This window comes from Hippopotamus amphibius, chromosome 3 (genome assembly GCF_030028045.1).
Source record: "Hippopotamus amphibius kiboko isolate mHipAmp2 chromosome 3, mHipAmp2.hap2, whole genome shotgun sequence".
In the NCBI taxonomy this organism is placed as follows: Eukaryota; Metazoa; Chordata; class Mammalia; order Artiodactyla; family Hippopotamidae; genus Hippopotamus; species Hippopotamus amphibius.
The window spans coordinates 183,595,524-183,614,195 of NC_080188.1; the positions used below are offsets into that span (position 1 = coordinate 183,595,524).

The window sequence follows — 18,672 nt, forward strand, 5'->3', positions numbered from 1 at the left end:
CCCCAGAGGAAATTAATACTAGTGAATTCACGAGTATTGAAGCAGCCTCAAAACACAAGGCCCATGTTGTAGTAGATGCCAGCCTGACCATGAATGTGGCAGTCTGGTTTCTAGACCCAGCTCTGCAGCAATCTTTGATTCATCTTCCGTTACTTAGATAAGTTAGCATTATAATAAAAAAAATCTCTCATCATTTCCACCTCAAAAACCATGTCATTCTAATGAGTGTGCCATAGGGCAAACCACAGGTGCTGAGCAGGGAGAAGTCACTAGACCAGAGGGGACAGGAAGCCTCCCTGGAAAGGCAAAGACCTGAGCTTGGTAGGGAAGGATGTGAATAAGGTTAGTATGTACTGCAAGGTCTCATGCAAGAGCAGTGGTAAGGGAGGCAGAGATAAAAGCCTTTGATCAGGGGCCAACCGGGCATTAAAATGTGGACACCCACATAGGAACAAACAACAGTTAACCATAATGGGTTTGTGATTCAGCAAACTGACTATGAGAAAATGCTTTCCGTGTAGATCCTTGATCAATTACAAAGTTATTATTATAGCATTGGCCTATTGCCTGGAATCCTTAACCATTCAGATTTATAAACTGTCCCTCTCAACCTCACTTGGGAATACTTTTATAGGAAGGGTTATTTTTGCCATGATTAATTATAGAATATGAAAATAAGATTCATATCAACAGGAAAGTAAGCAGTGAGAAGGGAAAAACATAGATGTAGATATAGATATGGATACAGAGATAGATAGATATCCTGACATGATGATTTCAAAGGAAATAAAAGATGTGAAGCTTAAATTCTCTATTTAGGAGACCTATCCCATAGTTCAGCACTAAAAAATTAAAGAAAAACTTAAAATTGGAGCACCCATAATACAGTTGTCCCATCCACATAAAGGGCTGCCTTATGAAATCATGCATGTAGTTATAAATGTAATAGCTGATCTTCATCCTCTAACTTTGTTGAATTTTCAGAATTTGGAAGTAGGAAATACCTATGTGCAGAATGTGTTTGTATTCATGTAGAGTAATATTTACCACTTATTGGATACCTATTCTGTACCAAAACTTTGATTTATCTTTGCAACAACTTGATGGCTTAGGTGTTATTATCACTCACTTTGCACCATAAAATGAAGATTCAGACATGTGTTAGGTTCTTCTTAGCCACCTGAGAAGGCAGAATGATTGAAGAGCAAATCCAAGCCAATGTCTGCATGACTCCTAAACCTATGATCTTTTAATGACAACATACATATGGCCTTTTGTAAGAATATATATGTAAAGACCATCTTACTCCATGTGGTTTATGCAATTATATATATCTTTATTTATATATAAATGGACTATTGTATAGATTATTTATATTTATATAGACTATTATATATCTTAAGTGCCACAAAAGATTTATCTAAATTTGCTGTGCAGAAATACAGAACATTCATTAGAACACTTCTAATATATCTCTTTATACAGGAATGTATAGCCATGTTTAGAGCAAATACATGTCATAAGTTCTTCAATTCAAATCTTTCATAAGGCAGGTGTAGGATTCTTTAATATTCCCATTCCAGTTGAATGGTTCCCTGAATTCTCTTATCTTTCAATGATTCAGACATCGGTGGCAGAAATAGTATAAGAACAATCTTAGGAATGTGACTAAAGCACCTCAGAGCCAGCAATAAGGAAGCGAGAATGTCAGGGTCAGGTCCTAACACTCTGAACATATGTGAAGTGAGAAGGAAAATGTATAATGGTTGGGGGGAGGGTAATATAATTATTTCTACAGGGTGATTTTGATGTTACAACTCAATAGCATCAGAGGAAATCATTTTTACAGAGTATGGGTATAAACGTTAAACTTTAGCCTAAAACATTCACAAGCGTACACCAGCATATTCCAAATGTTATATTTCAAAACTTCTGTGACTCTCTTAAGACTCAAGATTTTGATTCTATTACTACATATTTTACTTAAAAGAACATAATTCATAGAAATTTAATGCCTTTTTATAATTAATCAAATAGTATTGGAGTAGGAGAATTATGTTACTCATTTTCAATGCATTTTTAAAATCCTTGCATAACTGTTCCTCTCAAAGAGGAAGAGAATGAGGTTATTTAAAAGTCCTCCGTTTTAAAAAGAATATCTTCTAATGCGAATGAATCAACTCTAAGGTGAAGATTATTATCCAAATTCGAGTAAGAAATGCTTTTGCATAAATACACTTTGATAATGAGGTTGTGAATCCTAGATCATCTTGTATCCAAAAATTACAGTTTTCAAATTCTAGAATATAGTCGGTGATATAACAAAGAATCTTACCTCTGTAAGCTTCCAAAGTTGAGTTAGCATGTAGAATTATTTTAAAGAAACTATTCTTGCCATTTTAGAGGCCCTTACAGACCTCCCAAAAAACACATTGAATTGAGATGTGTTTTCACAGTTTCTTCTACCTTTAGTCAACATTCAATCTAAGCCGGAAAAAAACAGGTGAAGGTAACACTTTCTGATTTTAAATCAGGAATAAGAGTTAAAAAGCTGACTGTCTGAGTATTGTTTAATGATCCCCTCTGATTTATATATGAAATATTATGTGGTCAAACAGCAGATTTAGAAAAGGTTTAGCAAACATTTGTCAGAAAACTGTAATTAGACACTTTATAATGCCAAACTGTGTTCATACAGCAATTTAAGATGCTGAAGATAAACAGTTGTATACTGTATTCATAATAAATAATATTTTTAAAGACTTAAAGTCCCCTATGAAATTAATAACCCCAAATCTGATCATCTTTACCTGCTGGCGTATTGAAAAGTTTACTCACCCTGTTGTAGCAATAACACTGAAGCATAATTTGAGTCACTTTATAAGGCTATAGACTAGCCAGCAGTGTTATCAGTTGAACATTTATTAATTGTGACACGAACACTGAATTTATTTCAGTGCTTTAGCTTATTTACTGCTCTTTCACCTTTGTGTTTTGTATTGACAAAGTAAAATGAATATTGATAAGGTTAGGTATTGATTTTTAAATGTATGGCTTGTTCTCTGCTTCATTCAAAGTCACATACCAAACGATAGTGAATGTCTCAGTAGCAAAGCATGTAGATTTACTATTATAAAACTGAGAACTGTGAAGCAAGAAGGTTTGCCAGCAGAATGCATTTTATAGTTTGAAAAATGTCATCTGTAAAGGTGAAGAAAAGCAGTGAGCAAAATAGGAAGAATATTATTAACACGTTTTTAAAAGGCCGTCAGCAATGTTGGTTATGGTCTTGGGTTTTTGGTAGAAGTCATAGCTTACTGAGGATTTGATAGTAAAAAATTTAAGTATGTTTACTGAGATAGTGTGGCTACCACATTTTTTAAAAAATGTTTTGTCCACTGCATATCACTAAACTCATTACCCACAATTAGTATTTGCTGTTACTGTTTTGCTTCCTATGGAAATATCATCATAGGGAAAGTGCTCATGATAAGGAGTAGACTTTCTTCTCTACATTGTAAATTACGCACAGAGATGCCAAATGAAGTTCAATATCTCAGTATAGATACTGCTCCAGCATAACTGTGTCTTTGTGGACATACAAGTTCTTAGCAAGGGGTTCCATTACAGCTTTTTGTGACTTATCAATTTCTTCCTCTGCATCCTACTGATACTTCAATAATAAAATAATCTTTATGAATGTTGAAGGCAATAAAGGCAGACTGTAACTCAGAATGGATGAAGATTTTTAAAAGGTGCACTTTTAAGTCATACTGAACAAAATCAGGAAATGTTTGATGTAACCAAGCTCCTTTTCAAGGTGCTATGTCTCTTCAGTTGTCCAAATTTATCTTATCCATAATTATATTTTTATTTTCTTTGATCACTGGATCAGTATGACGGCTGTAGATTATCTTCTTTCTCCCAGGATTTTAAAACAGGCAGACTTGAGGGGTTGGGGAAGATTGTTGTTATTCATTTTGAAACCAAATTATATCCAAACATACAGCGAAAGCCTAGGAAACATGTAACTCTCTCTCTCGGCTAAATGAACCACCTTTCAGTTATGTGTCTCAGTAGAGTCTTAAACAGCTCTCCATTGTCATATGATACAAGAAACACTTAAGGAGAGGGTAAGCACACAGATGGAAAATAGTTGCTGTTCCTGACAATATGAAAGACTAAATAATGAGAAAATACTCAAACCACAGAATACCTGGACATGCTGAATAAAAGTTAAAACCATCTCCTTTAGGTGCACAGCTGAGACTGAAGGAGAGAACAACAGAAATGGTTCCAAGCAGCTCCTAAGCCTGCGCCAGTCTTGGAAACCTTGGGCGTGTTGGTTAGTGCCCTTGTGAAATGAGAGCCAAGCCAGGGAGCTGGTGTAAGACTCCTTATCAAGCCAGAACCTCTCACAAGCTCTATCCTCAGAACAGGGCAGACTAGAAACAAGACTCGCCCACAAGCACAGGAAAATTAAGAATCTGCTTTCCACCTAGGCTCCAAGTAGAAAACTCTCTGAAAGTTTATAACTAAGAACCTACCCTCACATGAGTCCTTTCTAGTTTTAAATGACACCAAGCCAAAAATTAGCATAAAAACTGGTCTTTGTAGCAAAATGCAAAATCACTCTAGAGGTTCATGACTTCAACCCCAACTCTCAAGATTCACCACAAATGAAAATCTACTGAAGATGCTCTCACAAACCAAAACTAAAAGAATTAGTAGTAAAAACAGATTTGAAATGAAGGGGAATAACTGGAAAAAGAAAAGACAGATGTGGTAAAGTACCAAGTAGAAATTTGAGATTATTTTATTTGTTATGAAAATATCTTGAAAATTATAAGCTCACTGGATGGGCTGAACAGCACATTAGATACAGCTGGAAAAAAAACAGTGAATTTTAAGAGCGATCTAAAGAAACTACCTAAAAGAAGCACAGACAGATAAAAATATGGAAAATATAAAAGAATGGCCAGGGTACTTGAAGGCGCATGAAGTTCAATATATGTCTAATAGAACTTCCAGAAAAAGTGGAAAGAATAGGAAAGTGCACTATTCCAGGAAAATGTTGACAGAATTTAATGAAAATGACAGAATTGTTTAAAATGAAGAAAACTTGAATCTTCATATTCAAGAAGTACAAGTCTATCGAGAGAGAGTAAATATAAATAAAGTCATACCTAGACACACTGTAATGAAACTTTAGAACACCAAAGACAAAGAGAAGACCTTAAGGGCGGCCAGGGAGAAAAGATATAACCTTCATAGGAATGAAATTACACCAGCAACAAACTTAAAAAGAGCAATGCAGTCCAGAAAATGAAAGAATATTTTCAAAGTGCGAAATGAAATAATCAAATTAACATAGAGTTTTCTATCCAGTTAAATTGTTTCCCAAGAATGAGGATGAAATTAAGACATTTTCAGGTAAAGACCCATCATTACTAAATTTAATAACTCATGTAGAAGAAAGTGGAATCCATAGAAAAAAATAAAAATCAAGAAGGAATTGGGAGCAAAGAAATTGTTAAACATGCATAAAGATAAACTTATGGTGAATGTATAAAAGTAATAATGATGATGGTGGCAGTGGCCATAAAGAGGATTAATTTGGGTGTATAAAAGTAAGATGGAGCTAAAACTTTGGACAAAATAATATGTAAAATGTGAGGGAATAATAAGTCAGGTATGCATGTTGATGTTTAAAGGTAATCATTAAAAGAGCAGAAATATAATTTTCAAGCTAGTATAAGCAAGCAGTGGATGCCAGAAAGGAGGAAACAAAAATGTATAGAAAAAGCAAGGTAAACAGCATTAAGTAATAGCGTAAAAATAATCCAGATATATCAGTAATCACAATAAATGTAAATGGAATAAATGCATCAGTTAAATTCAGGGATTATCATAATGAATAAAAGAACAAAACTCAGTATAAGCTGTTTACAATAAATACAACTAAAACATAAATTGCCATTTAAATACCATCCAAACAAAGCTAGAGTAGCTGGGTTAATAACAAACAAAGTGAATTTTGAAATATTTCAGGAGAGTTGAAACTCTCTTCAAACAAACTTGCTATACCAGTTAGACTAGCAATTTTTTCCAGGAAGTTTGAAATTGTTGACTATATTAAAGTCTCAGTCATTTGGGAAAATGTGGCAGAAGAAATGACATAATAGAAATTAATGGTGATAGAATATTTTAAGGCCAGTGTTCAGTGAGAGGGTAACAGTAAGACTCAGATGTCCTAAATTCAGGTTCTAACTGGGGCACTTTCTAACTGGCTGATGCATTTCCTCTCTAAATCTCAGTTTCTTCTGTAAGTGCAGCCAATAATAACCTTTCAGGTTGCTAAGGAAGATCAAAAGTAATAATGGCTGCAGCAGCACTGATAATCTCTAAGAGCTGCATCATTATAAGTTATCCAAGTATGTCAATGAGTGTACTATGCTTAATATTGTCCAAATGCAAATTGAGAGGAGTTAATATTGCAATTAACATGTAACCCAATTAATTTTTTAAATAGTTTGGAACATCATCTCCACTAAAATTATTTGCCATTAATTCTCATAGGGAGGCCGTGTAAGTAATGGCAAGTGTGTAGGCTTTTAGACTAAGCTGAACCCAAGTTTGAATCTTAGCTTAGTATGTGGTAACAGTCAAGCACTTCATCTCTCTGAGGCGCATTATAATTCCCTCTGGTACAACTGTTATGAGGAATGGAGATAACGAATGTCACATGCCCAACAAGTAAACCACGTGCCAGGTACGTAGCAGGTAGACCATCGATGGTCCTGATCATATTACAGCAAACAAACATCCCTGTGTGCCTTCAGAACCAATACAGTTTTATTTTAAGATTTCTTTAGTTTTCTGAAAACACTCTTCTTTGATATACAATCATTCCATGAAAAATATGTTTCTGTAACCAAAACATCAGTCAATAAAAACTCTCCCTTCTCCAAATATGTCAGTACCAACCATGTCTTTCATTCCCTTCTTTTATCACTTAAGGAGAAAACCAAGAAACTAGTTTTACATTTCATTATTTTAAAAGTGCCTTGTATTTTTAAGCAGTTAACTATTTGATTTTATTTAACAAAATTCCCATGAAAAACGTCTGCAGTATTGCAGATAAAATGTAAAGTGGTCTGAATTAGGCTTTTCTATATTAAGAAATGAAATAATTACATTTGACAAAAAGTAGTAACACCTACCACTTTCTCACATCCCAAACTGTGCTCAATGCTGTTTGTTTCTTTTCTTAACGGCAATCAAAAACCCACGTCCCTAAATTAGTTACTGAGAACAGAGGACAGTATTATAATTTGCAATCCTAATAACATCACCAATAATAATACTACCCCTGCTCTTCACCTGGCTGGTAAAGTAATGGGGAAAGAGGGTGGGAAGAAAGAATGAGCACAGACCGCTAAAAGCCTTCTGAATGCAGGGTCAGGGCTGAAGCGATGCGCTAGCTGTTATGTGGGAAGCAGCATGTGTCACCTCCCCTTCCATTGGCTGTTTATCCAACATCAATACAACACTTTAGGAGCCAAATTACTAAACAAGCTGCCAATTAGGCTTGCAGTCAGCTGGATAGATTAGCAGCTAAGAGAGGCCGATACAAGATTTTCATCTCTTGAGCCAATTACGCAAGTGAATTACCATCCACAATACTCTTTGGAAGATTTGAGGGGAAAGGACCAACTCAGCTGTAATAGATATAAGAGATCCAGCATAAAGGAGGCCGGGAGCAGGAGCTTGCGGAAGGGTTAGCAGGCTGTGTATTGCTAAAATTGCCGGAGCAGGAGGAGAGCCTCCTAGGAAAGGACTTAAAGGATTTAACACTGCCAAGAGCAAAAGAAAAGGAAATTATGGTTGTCGGATGCTGTGCTGAGACTGAGTTGTTCCACTCCCATGTCTTAATCTCATAAAAGAGGGATGAGAGACCAACAATAGATCTCACTCTGCAATCATTTTCCATGATAAAATGAAGTATCTGTTGGTTTGGTTTTTTTTTAAGATTGTATAGAAAAGCCATTTTTTTGTTTGTTTGTTTCTGGGATCTGTGTTTCTATGTGGAAAGATTAACATTTGAGAAATTAAATCTTCTTTCTTTTTTTTATTGTAAAGATAATGCTTTATTTTATTTTGTTAAGAAGAGAAATGAAACCAGCATTAAAAAGAGTGACAGAATGGATTCTTTTCTGCCTGTATAAAAACCATGCATGGTTACCAAAGGGGAAAAGGGATGGGAGAGGGATAAAATAGGAGTTTGGGATTAGCAGATAAATACTACTATGTATAAAATAGATAAACAGCAAGTTCTACTGTATAGCACAGGGAACTATATTCAATATCCTGTAATAAACCCATAAGGGAAAAGAATATTAAAAAGAATATATACATGTGTGTATATACATATATGTATACATATATGTATGTATTACTGAATCACTTTGCTGTACACCAGAAACTAACACAACATTGTAAATCAACTATACTTCAATTAAAAATATAAACAAAACAGCATGGGGACTTCGCTGGTGGCGCAGTGGTTAAGAATCCGCCTGCCAATGCAGGGGACACAGGTTTGAGCCCTGGTCCGGGAAGATCCCACATGCCATTGAGCAACTAAGCCCGTGCGCCACAACTACTGAGCCTGCACTCTAGAGCCCACAAGCCACAACTACTGAGCTCGTGCACCTAGAGTCCATGCTCCTCAACAAGAGAAGCCACTGCAATGAGAAACCCACGTACCACAATGAATAGTAGCCATGGCTCGCCGCAACTAGAGAAAGCCCACATGCAGCAATGAAGACCCAACATAGCCAATAAATAAATAAATTAAAAAAAAAAAAACATGGGAGGAGTTGGGTGGCCGCTGCTGGGCCACCAAACTTGAAATACCAACATTTTAAAATTACAGTAGTGAATCAATTATTTGTTATTCATTCCAAAACTGAGAATTGGCCACAATTTAGCAACGTTAGCAGAGATGTTTTAAATTGACCTCATATTTTTTCTTAAATATTATATTTTAAACCTGAACCTTTGCAAGCTCTTGTATCAAAATAGCCAGGACATGGAAGCAACCTAAATGCCCATCAACAAATGAATGGATAAAGAAGATGTGGCATATATACACAATGGAATATTACTCAGCTATGAAAAGGGATGAGATGGAGCTATATGTAATGAGGTGGATAGAACTACAGTCTGTCATACAGAGTGAAGTAAGTCAGAAAGAGAAAGACAAATATTGTATGCTAACTCACATATATGGAATCTAAAAATGGTACTGATGAACTCAGTGACAAGAACAGGGAAGCAGATACAGAGAATGGACTGGAGAACTCGAGGTTTGGGAGGGGGCAGGGAGTGAAGGGGAAGCTGAGACAAGGCGAGAGAGTAGCACAGACATATGTATACTACCAACTGTAGGATAGATAGTCAGTGGGAAATTGTTGTATAACAAAGGGAGTCCAACTCAAGGATGGAAGATGCCTTGGAGGACTGGGGCGGGGAGGGTGGGGGGGACTCGAGGAGGGGGAGTCAAGGAAGGGAGGGAATACGGGGATATGTGTATAAAAACAGCTGATTGAACTTGGTGTAGCCCCAAAAAAATAATAAATAAATAAATAACTTTTTTAAAAAATGATTAAATAGATGTGTAGCCTAAAGCAGGATTAGCCCTCTGATCTGATCTTAGCTTATAGATGGAATTAAATTAATTCATGGCAATCACTAAAAAATTAGGGATATGAGACAAAACGCCATTACACCGTTTACCCTGACACACCTGAGCAGCAGCTGTTCTGAAAAAAGTTCGATGCCTTTGTGGTCTGTCTTTGCTGTCACCAATATCATAATTTCAAAGTAAAAACTGAAAAACAAAACCTTTATTGCTTTTTTTGTATTACACTAAACAAGAGTTTTGACAAAGGCTTGTCTTTGTTTTATTTGATAATTAAGTCCATTTTTAAATTTTATATAGTTAAATATATACGTAAAATCTCTGTGTATGTCTGTTTTGCTTTGTCAAGCAGTAAATAATGTTAGTCCAGAATTTTTCTTTGGTACCAGTCTTTGGCCATTCAAGCTGTTCACAATCGAAGGTTTTTTCTATTACATGTTAAGATATCTGTTTCAGTGAGCTAAGAACCAATCTGACAAATCCAAAGCCAGCTCATTATTGTGGTAACCCAGGTCCTTCTCCCTGTAATGAAACCAGCAAGTGGCAGCAACGTATTCTATTCTCAGTCTGAAAATGCACTGAAGATGGAGAATATCAAAATGTTTGGTAAAGATCTTGCAAAAAAATCGATTGATTATAGTTTCACTTATAAAGCTCATCAGTTTTAGTTAGAAACTCATCAGTTTCAATTATAAGTCATCTCTAGCACTTTGCAATTTCCTCCTGTGAGTTAGAATCAGGAAGAACAACCCACCCACTGTTCCCCAGAAAGCCAGGTGCAGGTTATCACAAACACTGTTAATTCAGGAACCCGGACATTTCTTTTATTATTATTATACTTTTTTTTTTTCGGTGAAATACATATACTTGAGAATATATGGAAATGTGTAGGTATAGTTTTATAAAACTATAATAAGTTGGCCATTAGTGTAGCCACCACCCAGGTCAAGAAATTGAACACTGTACTCTGTGGTCCCCTAGGTGATATTTTTGTTATTGTCACTAGTGCCGAAGGATCCTTCTGTGCCTTGTATCATCATCCTAAACACAGTCTTAGAGAACGAGCAGGACAGAGAATCCCAATTTTGGGGGGTGGGGGTAGAGGGTAGAAGGTGTTGTCATAATCCCACATCAGGGAGGAAAGATGGATGATGATGGGAAAGGTGTGGATGGAGCATGTGGGCTGATGCCAAAGCCACATCTGACTCACAAGCCTTGGAAAGCAGTGCATGATCTTATCAGCAACTTCCCATTTCAACCCTCAGACTGTCTAGGAAAACAGAGTCCACATTTCAGAGCAGAAACATGCTGGACCCAGGACGGAGCTGGTATGCCACAGGCAGCCATCTTCATCCCTGGAGCCCTCAGGACGGAATGGTGGGCAAACACTACAGCCCTATAAGTTGATGACCTCAGAGTTCTACAACAGACTTTTGGGGAAGCCCCTACATAGAAGACTGCACTGAATATGTTCTCACTAAAACAAAGGTAGTTTTAAGATCTCTTCACCCCCTTTCTTCCTACACAATCTCTAATATTAGTTGCTTGATGATCACTTCTTTAATTATCAAGGAAGAAAAACAACAAGATATGATCTGGTAATTGAGTTTTGATTATTTTGTATTATGCCTGTTTTACAGATGAGAAATCAGAAGTCCAAAGGGGTTAAATAATTTAATCAGCTGCTAAGTGGTAGAGCTGAAACTAACCAAGGCCTTTTTCCCATTGATCCCTCTACTACAGCAGGTTCCTTAGCCAAAGACAAATCAACAACCCTCCTGAGTACTCTGTTGAAAGAAAAACTTAGGAAGATGCGGTTTTCTTAGCCTAAGAGGATCTTCACCTGTGTTCATAAATAATGGTGTCTTTTTGTTTTGTTTTGTGTGTGTGTGTATGTGTGTTTTGGCATTTTCTAATTTCAGGATTTGTAGGAGAAAACGCCCAGCCAATCCTAGAAAACAACATTGGAAACCGAATGCTCCAGAATATGGGCTGGACACCTGGGTCAGGCCTCGGGCGAGATGGCAAGGGGATCGCTGAGCCGATTCAAGCCCTACAGAGGCCAAAGGGATTAGGACTTGGATTTCCTCTCCCAAAAAGCACCCCCGCACCCACTGCCTCCAATTCAGGAAAGTCCGCCTAAGAAGAAAAGCAAAGAAGGGATGTTTGACAAGTTGTGTTTGCTCTGTATATCCCATTGTTCTAAAATTACAACATAGTTTCTATTTTTGAAGCCGAAATCTCACATCAAAGCCTCAGACTTGTCACTTTTGCTTCCTAGCTGCTTACGGTTCCGCCACAGTGATAGAAATGGGATTTCATCACAGTTCATGGTGCTAAAGTGAAAACCTTTCCCTTTTAAAAATTTTCGGCGATTTACATCCTAGTCGTAAAGAACAGCTGGATTTCTCTTATTTATTTTGATCTGGTATGTCAGTAATTTCTAATGCTTTAGCTCGACTCATTCATGTGTGTGCGCTGATGCCCCAGCAACGGAGCTCGCCCACACGTTTCTAAACTGGGATTGGCCGGAAAGGGTCATGTTTCACGTCAACCCTGTCTGCTGTAACTAACGGAAAACACCTATCATCAGATCGATGAAGTCCTAAGCACATCTTTGTTTGAAAGGCTGGCCAATTTCATATTCCTTGAATTTGGCTTTTTTGTTAGGATTCTCTAACAGGGTGACACCCATTAATCGTCTGTCCTTGGACGATGTAGTATGAAGTTCACAGTTGACAAACAGCAATGAATGTTTCCCTCTGACACGTCGACAAAAATAAACCTCACTGTTGTGATCACCAGAGTGCCCTCAGCATGACTTTAATGCAGATTTTACAAACGTTACCTCATTTAGAACATAAAATAATTATGGAAAGAAAAATGTATTTTTTAAATTCACCATGACTGAAGTGTTAATTAATCTAGGCTTCCTTCTACCTCCTTCTTCCCAAAGGTTGATATTTTTTTAAGATCAACTCAACTGTAGTAAACTGATTTTAAATTTTAACCATCGGAGCAAGTTAGAATATCCACTCCATTTATTTGAAGATTTAAGTGGCTCTCCCAAGAATTCAGATTTCTGGCAATGATCCAGCCCATATACAAGGTGAACAAAAAATGAATGGTACTTTGCCCTTCCTGACATCTAAGCAGTTACTTTAAAAGCAAGCAAAACAAGTCATTTTTATTATGTTCCTAGTATTATTACATCTGAGTCATCTGCTTCATAATGTCAGAGATTCTCAATTGCTCTTAGTTTAGATGTTGATTAGTTTTCATCTTCATTATTAAGGACTAATGATCAGATTCTCTTTATAATGGCCTTTGTCAGTTGAGTGAAGGCCAAGAAAACACACATGAATCACCCTTCTAATGTTTAAAAAAAAAAAAAAAAACTTTGTTTTTCTAGAGCAGTTTTAGGTTCACAGAAAAAATTAAGAGGAAGGTACAGAGATTTTTCATATACCCCCTGTCCCTACATATGGGTAGCATCCCCCATTATCAATATCCCCTACCAGAGTGGTACATTGTTACAATTGATGAACCTACACTGACAAATCAAAATCACCCAAAGTCCACAGTTTGTATTACAGTTCACTCTAGTATTGAGCATTCTATGGGCTTGGACAAACATATAATGACAAGTCTGCCCCATTATAGTATCATACAGAGTAGTTTTACTGTGATAAAATTCCTCTGGGCTCCTCTCTAATAGGCTTTTGGAAATTTGTCAATCCCTGAGAGTTTTTTAAAGGGGGAGAGGAGGTTTGTGCATGTCATAGACCTGTCCCAGGTGGTCCCCTAAAGAAAATACTACCAGTTAGAGAGAGGATGGTCAGCCTGCTATTTGAAAGCCTTAATGGTTTGCCAAATTACATGTTCCTTTTTAGAATTATCTTCTTTTCTAGGGGTCTGGTGGTAAGAGGACAAGTTGGTTAGAGGACTGTAGACTACCATGTGAGTTGCTCTTCTGGAGCATTCTTATTGGATAAAGTAACCCTGTTGTATGATTATTTTCTACAAGTGTATAATCTGGAAATTTACCATTTTTAAAAAATAATTTTTGTTGAATACTCATTCTATCTATGTAAAGGGATAAAAAGCTAGGGAAGATTGTCTATATTCCGGTTTAAACTTCTTTGTGGTAGTACATAACACTCTAAGGTCTGCTCAAAAGTGTTTATTTTTTTAAATTCCATTGCTTGAAGATCTAAAATCCTAGAATTTTGAAAAGCCAAATTTGGAGCCACTGATACACACAGTGACGTTATTGTGAGACTAACTGACCCCAGGTTCCCAGGGACTTAGCTGTTCTTTTTCACTTCACCACGTCCTAACCTTCACAGTGAGGAAGAGCTGACCATATACCCGCTGGCACTGGGAAACTCCTTAACTAAATATTGCCGCTGTGTGAATATTTTTTCTCATCCTCCTGATGGGTACCAGTCTTCTGAAGCAAACCCTCGAAGATATCCCTGAACTTGGGTGTTCTCTAACTCCACCCCCCAAAATAATTCATCTTTATATTTTCCCCTAATAGAAGAAAGGTCTCAGTCTCTGTGGCTCACAGAGGATTTCAAACATTTCTTACTGTATGAAAGTGTTTAACTATACAGAATACATGAATCAATACCCAAAGCAGAGGTGGCAACGTCCCAGGCATCCCCCCTGCTCTCACACAGACAAGCACCAGGAGCACATACATCCCTTCACTTTTCAATGAAATTTAAGAAAAATCAATGCACACCTGAAGTTCTGCTTGGACCTGAACTTATGGGAGAAATAAACACAATTGAAAATGGAATTTTTAATGTAAGTCAAATATCTTTTAAGATATGAAGTTCACTAATTTATGTTTTACAAGGAGTTATAGTTAATTTTTACCAGTTACTACGCCCATAGAACCCAAAGCATCCAAAGGAATTCATGCTTTAGAATTATCAGTCGTATCTCCTTAAAAAGGTGGTTAGATTTTTCTCTTCGCCTTCATAAAGCCAGCTCTTCTACAGCCTCATATCAAATTAACTGCTTGTACTAAAAATTTTAGAGAGTGCATTGGTCTCTTCCATTACTATCCAAATCATCCAGTCTCAGCAGTAGCAGAGAGAAACTGAGTGTGGCTACATAAGCAGCTCAGCTTTTTGCCTCTATATACTTGTTATACTTGATATTAATCAGATTGTGTGTTGGGGTCATTTTCTTCCTTCCTTCCTGCCTTCCTCCCTCCCTTCCTCCTTTTTTCCTTCTTTCTCCCCAAATACAATTTTTAAGGCTTTGTTCCCACCTCAAATTTTTTTGTTTTTATTTTTTAATTATATGGTACCCCTTTAAAAGAAAATCCATTGCTAACTAAAATTTACCAATTAATTGGTCTCGGCATTTTAAAACATAGATTTTATAACACACACTGTTGCTATGAAACAGAAGTTAAGACAGTAGGATTAAAGATATGCCTAATGTATACATATAGGTGTGTTTACAGGGCACGTATGTGTGCAATATACAGACATAATTGCAAAATAATTGCTTTTTATTAATATTTTTATTTTAGCATCGTGAATTGATATTCTTGCAGTTAATTGAACTGACAGTTGCTTCTCTTCGATCCATTTTCATTTTGAGCAGATATTTCATAAAAGAGAAAAATCACTGTTGACATGCTTTTGAAAACCATTTCCTCCTGTACTCTTTCTTAAAAAAAAAAAAAAGTGACCTAAATTGATATTGTAAAATGAAGTTGTTTAGCAAAAAATATTTTGGATTTTTTTTTCTTTTAGTAGAAAGGTATATTAACAGTACAACAAAGAATGAAAGAATAAATGCAGTGTTTAAGAATGTTATTTATAAGCAGTCATTGTCTTTGTGCTTTAAATGTTTCCTTCTTAAAGTAATAAAAACTACAGTTGAAAGGACTTTACTTTTTTTTTTAATTACTACCCATTGACAGTTAACACTGAACAGTGCCGTTAAATTCATTGTTAATCTTTAAGCTCTGGAAAATGTCAACATTTTCAAAAAAATTTTAAGAGAAAAAAATCGGTAAACATATTTGGTTTCATTTATTCACAGCTGATTGTGACCTGCTCTACCACATTTTCCTGGTTCTGTTTGTTTTGCCTGAAGCTGGGCTGGACTAATCGGCTTAGGGTCTCTTTCCACTCAAAGATTCTGATTCTAAAGCAGCAAGCGCAGATTCTCTCTGATGACTGGAAATATCCATCAGGAAGGACCATATGTGTTACAGCCCCTCCATTTCCTTCTGGGAGATTGTACCTCTCAGAAACCTGCGTGGCTATTTTAAATATTTTATAATACTCATTAAAGTGTTGAGTTTCATTGGCTGTAGAAAGCATCTCACTACGTGGATAAAATTTTTTCTTTTCTCCCAAAAAACTGAGTTGTGAGTTGTTAGAGTAAGTGGATTTTTTTTTTTCATCCAATAGGTATTAAATACTCATTTATTTAACAGGCTTGCGGTAATATATACTCAACTGACAAGTGGACCATGAAGGCTCCTTCTGCTGGGTTCCTACTAGGCAAAGACTCATTACTTTACACACCTGACATTTTAAGTAGATCCAGATTTGTCTCTAGCGACTCAGTGCCATTAACTGCCAGGAGTATGATCTACTATTGCCACTTTTGGTTTTATCTGTACATTAGAGTTGTCTTCTGTCTTTGAATTGTCAGAGAGTTTAAATCATTTTCAGATTCACAGACCTCACTCCTGCTGCAGTATCAGAATGTCCTATGTTTACTCTTCAATCTTTCGAGGATGAAGTTAGGTAACAATTGAAGGCAATTTTTGTGTTTCTTTAGTTGTTTTTTTCCCTCTTAGTTTGAATATTCAAAATAAATTACTAGCACTTTAAATCTGTGTATAATACTTAATGTTTCAGCTATAAGATGGTAAAGACAAGACTGTATTATGAGACCATTCCAAGCAAAAAGAACACTCAAACCTATTTTCTACCTATTTTCATCTTCCAATTGAATTTCAAGGAAATATTTATTTCTTCCTAAAGTCAGCATTCTTTAGTAAAAGAAAGTATGAGAAATAGTATACTAGCTCATTATATAATTTAAAAAAATATGCCTTCCAAAAGCAAACAAATTCTTATATCGCTTATCGAAGTGAATTTCTTCAAGCGCCAGAATTTCATAGTTTTGAGGGGCAAATGAGTTTGGTAGGGGGTGGGCAGGGAATTAAGTTTAGGTTAGATACCTGTGTGGCTAATCTAATTCTAAAGTTCTTTGTTGATGGCTATAATTGATTATGGAAACTATAGATAATCCTTATTGCAGGTAGGAGGTGTGGAATTCACAAAACAATTTTTTAAGTGGATAGGAAGCACCTGACAGCGCACATTAAAACTGAAATTTCAAGTACAAAACCACAATACTTCTAAAACAACGACCATCGTGTCTTTAAGAGGCTCTCAACAGTCAACAGGGTGGTCCGGAGTCTGTAAGACTTGGTTCGTGACCCTCCCCCATCTTTATACACCTGTCCTTTTCTTGCATCACTCCTGAATCCTTTCCACATATCTTCGTCTACTTCACCTATTTTAATGTCACGGGACAGCCTTCCAAAACGAGGAAACAATCGCGAGCACACAGGAAACCCGCGTGACTTGACTCCCATCCCATTGTGTTTCTCCATTTTGTCCCTTAACAACTCAGCTAGAAACAAGCAGCAGATTTTTTCCCCACTCACTGAGTAATTGTCTGCGCCGCAGTGACAGATGTGCAATATAGCAGCTTCTTCAGGAAAAAATTAACAGTTTGTCCAGCATGTCAGCTCGCTCTTTTTAGTGCTTGGGAGGTCTTGGCCCCATTATGGATGATTTAGAAATTGAGGCAAGCAAAAACCAGCTGCCTGCGCTGAAAGCCTTCGTTAGCCGCCCTCATCTGCATTCCAGGACTCACTTACATCTAGAAATTGGTGAAGCCCCTCTGGCCACGCGATCAGGATGGGCTGACAATGCCTTGATTTGTTGAGAGAGAGAATAAATGGATTTTTCAGAAGATGAGGAAATATCACCATTACTGGCCAATTTACAGCATTTTATCTGTTCTTCAAACATGTCACTTTTGTTATTGTTGCATGGTAATTACATAGTGAAACGGAAAGAAAACAAACCCAGGTTACGTATTCAGATGGATTGCAAAATCACATAATCCTGATAAATGCCCATTTATGATACACATGGATGAAAGGTTCATTTTAATTTTGAATGGCCAGCTCAGCCATAAATAGGATATAGGATTAAATTCCAGAGAATCTGATTACAGAAAAGCAAAGAGTCTTTCTCTTCACTTTTTTCAGATCCAGGAAATTCAGGGTGATACTGAGAGGCATATTGGCAAACAGGATTGTCCTGAGACAATACAAAAAGTCAATTCAGAATTGCATTCTGAAAAGGATGGGAACGTTCCCTGAGGCTGGAGAATTATCTTGTTCTGGAGATTTGTCAGTCCTGAAGGCTTCGCAAGAAGCAAGTGGGCCTGGGCCAAAACATTTCCAGTTTGCAGGAACTTTACTTTCCTGGTCGCTTCTGCACTCACCAAACGTTTGGATACTGGAGATCCAAAGCTTTTTCTTGTATTCCTCTTTTTAAGGTTCTTTCTCCTCCACCCCCAGACCCTATTATTGTAAAGGAATGTTGCGTGTAGAAGTTTAGCAGAACATACAGATAATGAAGATTGTGGAGAAGAAAAGGAAAAGGGGGCAGCAGGGCTGCTACTTAAAAGGTCAGATCTGAAAAGGAACGGGTCTTCGCTCGGTAGGAACCCAGCAGAAGGAACCTTCATGGACCACTAATCAGGTGAGTGTATGTTACTGTAAATCTATTGAACAAATAAGTATTTTATATCTGTTGGCTCTTAAGTTTGCTGTGGCAGGGACAGAGAGATAGAAGAGGCACACCAGCACTTAACTGCCTTGGCCCATGGGCCCAGCT

The 18,672-nt window shown here is 36.8% G+C and overlaps 1 protein-coding gene across 2 annotated transcripts in view; it reads left to right on the forward strand.

Moving 5' to 3' along the window:
• Nucleotides 1–15,609, forward strand: part of GPATCH2 (G-patch domain containing 2) — a 171,825-nt gene extending 156,216 nt beyond the window's left edge. For both annotated transcript variants that reach the window (XM_057727559.1, XM_057727560.1), the window contains exon 10: nt 11,629–15,609. In XM_057727559.1, the coding sequence (XP_057583542.1) occupies nt 11,629–11,849 (221 nt within the window). In that variant the 3' untranslated portion in view covers nt 11,850–15,609. The remainder of the gene's footprint in view (nt 1–11,628) is intronic.
• Nucleotides 15,610–18,672: the final 3,063 nt, after the last annotated feature.